This window comes from Anoplophora glabripennis, unplaced genomic scaffold, assembly GCF_000390285.2.
Source record: "Anoplophora glabripennis isolate ALB-LARVAE unplaced genomic scaffold, Agla_2.0 scaffold55, whole genome shotgun sequence".
NCBI lineage: Eukaryota > Metazoa > Arthropoda > Insecta > Coleoptera > Cerambycidae > Anoplophora > Anoplophora glabripennis.
Window position 1 is genome coordinate 764,695 of NW_019416774.1, and position 6,564 is coordinate 771,258.

The 6,564-nt window shown below is 29.2% G+C and overlaps 1 protein-coding gene across 3 annotated transcripts in view; it reads left to right on the top strand.

Moving 5' to 3' along the window:
- Window positions 1-2,740: 2,740 nt before the first annotated feature.
- LOC108906044 (4-coumarate--CoA ligase 1-like) overlaps window positions 2,741-6,564 on the top strand; it is a 35,320-nt gene continuing 31,496 nt past the window's right edge. The window contains exons 1-2 of one of the 3 annotated variants that reach the window (XM_023455430.1): window positions 2,741-2,934; window positions 4,028-4,143. In XM_023455430.1, the coding sequence (XP_023311198.1) occupies window positions 2,916-2,934; window positions 4,028-4,143 (135 nt within the window). In that variant the 5' untranslated portion in view covers window positions 2,741-2,915. Of the gene's footprint in view, window positions 2,935-3,695; window positions 3,740-4,027; window positions 4,144-6,564 lie in introns of those variants that run through there. The other 2 variants (XM_023455429.1, XM_023455435.1) reach the window with 2 other exon arrangements.

A 6,564-nucleotide genomic window follows, 5' to 3' on the forward strand; every position in this document is an offset into this window, starting at 1 on the left:
AAATACGCAGCATTCTATACCCTTGTGGAATACAGGCGAGTATTTGGTATAGGAAACAAAATACCATCAAAATAGGCGATAGTACTATGCAAATTAAATTTTTAATAACCACTGGATTTTTTTCACTGGAATCAACGCTACATCTTGCACAGTTTGAGACTAAATAGAATCTGATCCTGTTCAGAACTCTTACGAAGAGCAATGGAGGCTAGCCTCCGCCGTTCGAAAATTCCTTTCTAGTATCAAGACTATAGATTCTGTACATAAAAATATAAAAATGTTATGGAAATATGCTTCCTAACACGTTTTCTAAAAATATAAAGGTATTCAATATTCAATATCAATATTCTCAGAAGATAAAAAAATAACCATGACGTACCCATAAACAAATTAATCGGTAGTTAAAATGGTGCAGACCCTTGAACAAAACACCTTGTATATTGTTTTCCTACATATTGAAGAAATGTATTATATTCAAAATAAAGATAATAAGAAGTCTGCAGTTCAAACTATTTTGAAATTATATGAGATAATATTGTTTCGCTGCACCAGTGAGCTCAGTAGCTGTCGAATTTGTACAAAGGTAAGTCGATTTCAATGATCTTATTTTAATTCCAGGACATTCTAGATATAAATATGATTATTAAGGTATATTTTTGATACTAAACTAATATATTCCTGTAGTTTTAAAAGAACCTCCATGAGGAATTTAATAAAAAATATTTTTATAACATTTAACATGTTACAGAAACGTTATATTAATATGTATGAACGTTAGATGTCTTTATAAAAATTATTTATTTACCTGTTTCAGTTTTATTTATATAACAACAACAAATGAAGATGAATTCGTAATTAGCCACATAAACTCATTTTAATATGCAGTAAAATAAATAATTTTGTTGTTTATATTCCAGTAAGTATAAATTTTTTAGTTTAAAAAAAATAAAAAAGTACTAGATAGATGACAATTGAAATGAGTATAAAACAGAAAAATAACCTGCACACCTGTATGCATATAAAAATATGTAATTCTTTTTTACAATGACAATGAAAATTATGGGATAATTATATAATTATAATAAAGTGTGTAATTCCTACTTCTATTTGTTCTACGTATGTGGTAAATAAAGCTCAATTATAAAATTTAATCCCTGGATATGCAACAGAATTTAAAATATCTTTTAAATACTTAATTAGATAAGATATTTCATTAAGTGAATATTACACTTTCGTGGGGGTACAATGAATTTTTTTTTATATATAAGAGCGGTTATCAAAAGTAGTAAATAATATAAATCTTGACACTACGTTGTTATCATTAAGTGGATCTGCAACTAATAAAGATAAATACAGATTTCCTGGACCGATTAACATAATTAAATTATTTATTTATTATGCCTATTGCTTTGTATTTAAATATTACGTAATTGTGAAAGGTAAATTATTAAATGAAGGCATTTCAACAATTCTCATTCGGGCAAAAATATATCAAGAGAAAAAATAGTTATTTACACCATAAAGGAGGTAAGTATTATTTACCAGTTGAGAGTCCGACACTGGTAAATTATACTTAACTGCTGCGTGGTGTATAACATAACATTTTATCTGCTCCCACACTCTTTATGGTTCATGAAATAAATATTAGATTTTATTTTTTGACATTTCTTAATCAATTCATTTTGACATTCTTCGAAATCTTGCAAAGTTGCCTTGGGTGTTTGGATTTTATCGTTTCTAAGGTGTTTATAAACAAAGCTACAAAAAAGCTGCAATTTTGCTGGTTTTGAATTATTATTTCCAATTGAGTGATTTTCAAATAGAAAGTGCAGCAAATGCTGTCTGCGAATTTTTAATGTCCGAGAAGTTGAAAGTGCGCATGAGCATATAGAAAAAAAAGAATGGTGACAGAACAAAAATACTGGTGTTTCTGAAATGTCACTGCTAGGTCAAATCATTTTCAGAAAATGTGACAATTAGTAAACGCGAGGGGAATAATTATTCAGATTTTATAAATGTTACTAAATGTAATAAGTGTACAATTACTATAAATATTCATTCATAATAATAATTAATAAAATGTAATGTTCATCAATTATTTCTATTTATTTGCTCATAAAATATGCATTTATAACTCGAAATCGCTTTTTTCGCTAGGGAGGTAAGTTACCTCACTTAGCTCTCGTTGTCCATAGCAACTTTCACTTCTACGGTAAAATCCACTTACCTCCTTAAAAAAAATGTATTAATAGTCTATTTACTAGTACAATACTTTTCAGGAAACATGACAAAATAATTACATACTCGGTAATTTCCAGAAACAGAATTTGTTAATTATGTTTCAAATATTACATTCATAGATTGAAGATCTGACTGATGATTTGATCTGAGCTCAGTAATAGCCCATCATAAAATTAAATTATCAGTTATATCATTAATGAGTTTATTTATGTTTAATCGATGATATTACAGGAAATAAAAATTACTCTTCGGGTCACTGCCTCGACCTGCGATGAACTGTATCTACACTACAACGTTATTAGTCCTTATCAGTATGCTATAGTTGAGCCTGATAACTTAACTACACACATGGAGTGATGAATGTATGAGTGATCTCTGCTACTCAATGTCTAGGCAGGATCGCTATGTATCTGGTGGTTTGGTCGACCAATGATTTTAGTTGTCGCCAGATATTATATAAAAGCGATGACTTTAATCCGTCGCAGAATTTATAAGACGTTCGAAGAGCATGTTATACCGACTCCGGAAAATTTATTTAGAACACTTGAAGCAGATGAGACAGAAATGAACTGGGGTAGAACAAAGCCATGTTGAAGTTGAGATATAGTATCTATTTTCAAGTAAAAAGTGGGTGTATAACTTGAACAATCCATGATTTTGGTGCATATAAGTACATGCAACACTCACAGATAGGTAAGGTTAACGTCAAGCGACAAACTCAATGTCACACTGTTAAGCTATAACATTTTTTTATACATATTGGGAAGTGATATAGTGAACGCACAGTTTTATAAAATGAGAACTGTAGTTTAAAAAATTTTGTTTGCGTCCAGCTAAAAATACATTTTTCAAAAACATCTGACGACTAATTACTCTTATCATTTAATAGCTAAGTACTTATTACATATACAATCTTACAAATCTTTCTTTAAATATGTTCAAATTCCACTTTGCCAAATTTCGTGGTGAAAAACAGCAAGTTTTTAAGTCGCATAAGAATATTTATCATACTTTTGTTGATGACATTTCTATAGACCAGCCATATTCAACCCTTTCGTAGGTTTGGGGTTTACACAACATTATGAACTCCTTAGTTTATTTTTTTCTTATTTGAACACTTTAATAAAAGCTTGCATTTAAAGATTGTTTTACCTTTCATTTATTCTTTATATCTTAACGTACAGTCTGATCCCAGATGGGGTATCACACTCTTGTAAACTTGCTCAATTTCCGCGAAAACCAAAACTTTCTGTCTTTAATACTCGTAATTACAGAGACATCCTAACATGACATTGAACATGCATTTTACTGAATTCATTATAAACATAAATCTGTACGTATTCATTCCCGATAAAGATAATTTGTTAAAATAATATATACTGTTTTGGTGATAACACTGATAACTAAAAACTATAAATTCTCTGCTATACTTATACCTACTTATATTCCAGTTTCTCTTCGAGACAATTATATGTCTAAGCTTTATGCAAAGTTATGGGTAATGAGATACATTTTATATTCACAAGTACTATCTATTTATTGATAAACAGTGGTGATGACGTGTTGATTAAAAATGTAATTTTGTGGTCAAATTAAAATATATTAGTTTAATAGATATGTGTTGGTTTTTTTAGTATGGAACAATATTTATTTAAAAAAAATGGTTAAATTATATTAATTATGATATATTATTCATTTACTTTACAATTCATATATATTTTAATTTAAGTCATTAACAATTTTTATTTTATGTACTTAATGAATTATTGTGGTCCTGCTTTTTTAGATGTACGAAATAATACATTGAAGAACGACAATCAGAATGAAATTGGATATAGCAATTACGGATTGGGTTTTGTACTCTTTGAGAGTATGAAAAAATACGATAGTAGGATTTTGCAGGTGGGAACTAATTTTAATAACTTGAAATTAAATAATATATTGATTGGCAGGTTGTTATGGTTTTATTAGATCTTCCAAATTTTCCATATAATATAAATATAGAATGTTACGTAATTAGCTAATTTAAATTGGCATATCAATGTAGATGGCATGTTAATGTAAATTGTATTTTGATTGAGAAATTGCTATTTAGATAAGTAGAAGAACTGTATCATATAGTCTATGTTGAACTCAAATCAGTATCAGTGTTGCAACCGTGTTATAATAATTTTGTTTGAAGATTATAATGACGTTTACTGTCTGCTAAAATAAAGCAAAAGTGATGAATACTAATTTTATTACAGACTTACATATAATTAAAAATTTGGTACGAACTTCTTTAATGATATTTATTTTATAAATTAGACTTAGGTAGACACCACCATCATCTACAGTTTCAATTTTTAATTTTAATTCGATACAAATAAATAAGTCGTAATTATACATTTACATTACTGATTTTTTTCGCAAATTATTTTTAATTTATTATATCAGTGCACTTAATACAGATTGTCATACTTTATAGAAAAATAATTTACATTTCTTGTCTTACAGTAGGTACTATGAATGGTATTCAACGAGTTCAAACAAGTTGTTTAAGGTTCATATTTGGTTTAACTGGACATCAGTCAGTGTCGCATAAATTGAGAATTCCTTAAATCATACTATCATATTGACCAAAGCACTAAAATACTTCAATGATAGAATAGTATTTAGGTATAAAGTACATATAAGAGACACTAGATATAATATGAAGCCTGATTCCCCTAAGGTCACACACGTCTTGTTTAAAGGATCATTTAGTTATTGTATTACAAAATTTACAATATAATTGCAGATAAATTTAAAAATATGGACAAAATACGTTGTCGTAAGCATCTAAAAATGATAATATTATCAGGAAAATTTAAATACACTATTTTCTAAATAGGCTGATTTAATCTATTATTATTAAGTATTTATTATTAACTTAGAGAGGGTATCTATGGCTAAGTGTAACAGTTGAGTTGATTTTTAATGCAAGTGACCAAATTTCGTCATTTAATAATAATTAAAATATTGTAAATCTAAACAAAAGAAGCAAAAATACACATAAAATATGATCGGTCTTTCCACATATATACATAATTTTTTGTCAGCGATGCAACGTTTATTAATTAGAAAAAGTCTCTGGTTATAATAACAGCACGGTATTGAAGTACCATATCTCTATCGGGCTATATTATATGGCTTCCTGGTTTCCCTACTTTAAAATTTTGAAAAATTTTCAAGAGATTCTTTAATTGCTTCTTTATCATAGCCGTGTAATATATTAAAATGTAAATATTCAAAAATAATTATAGGTTTTTTAAAACTGTACTTATTCTTTAAATATTTTCTCTCGCAATTAACTTTAGTTAGTTCACTAGATTATATTTATAAGATATTAAATAAATATTTCATTTGATTTTTATTTTTCAGTACCTAGCAGACACAGATGAAACAGATACACAAGGGCAAGCTTTAACACGCAGCATACGCACTGCACTGAAGTTAAAGGAAAAGGGAATAACCAAAGATGATATTGTTAGCAGTTGCACTTACAACCACAAAAATTCTATCATTCCTTTTATTGCATCACTGTTTCTTGGAATCAAAACAGCCCACTTCGATCCGAGTTTGTCTCATTTAGATACGATCCATCTACTGAAGCTGATTAAGCCGAAAATTATATTCGTGGACCTGGAATCGTTACCACTTATGGAAAAGTGTTTGAAGGAATCTCAAGAAAAAACAGAGTTGGTAGTATTTGGAGAAAGCGAAAAATATTCGAATTTCGATGAATATTTAGAACCTAGTATTGAAGAAGATAACTTTCGACCAGTTGTGGTTAACAACGTTATGGAAACGGCTCTTATATTGTTCAGCAGCGGAACAACGGGTTTACCAAAAGGAATTTGTCTAAATCATTATGGCTTAATTGGTCAGTTTTCAAGGAACGGTATGAGAGTATGGGGTAATACTGGAGGAAGCGTTTTATTGCAATACAGCAGTCTGTACTGGATATCTGCTGTATCAATGACACTAAAGTCTATCGCTGAAGGATGCGCTAGGGTTGTATGCAAACAATTTGATCCTGCTGCAACGTGGCGGCTGATAGAAAAATACAAGGTGCATATAGTGCGATCGTATTCGATGCAAAGTAATAAATCATTGCCTGTCAAGGGAATCAGTGCAACACATTTTATAGGGGGTTTTGGAAATTGAATAATTTCTTTATGCATTATGGATTAACAGTTATATATTTATGAAGGACAAAATGAAAAACAAAGGCATCTCCTTCGCACATTGGGCGGCAGGACAACAATACATTTATTACTCCCTTCATTATCCCTCATATGA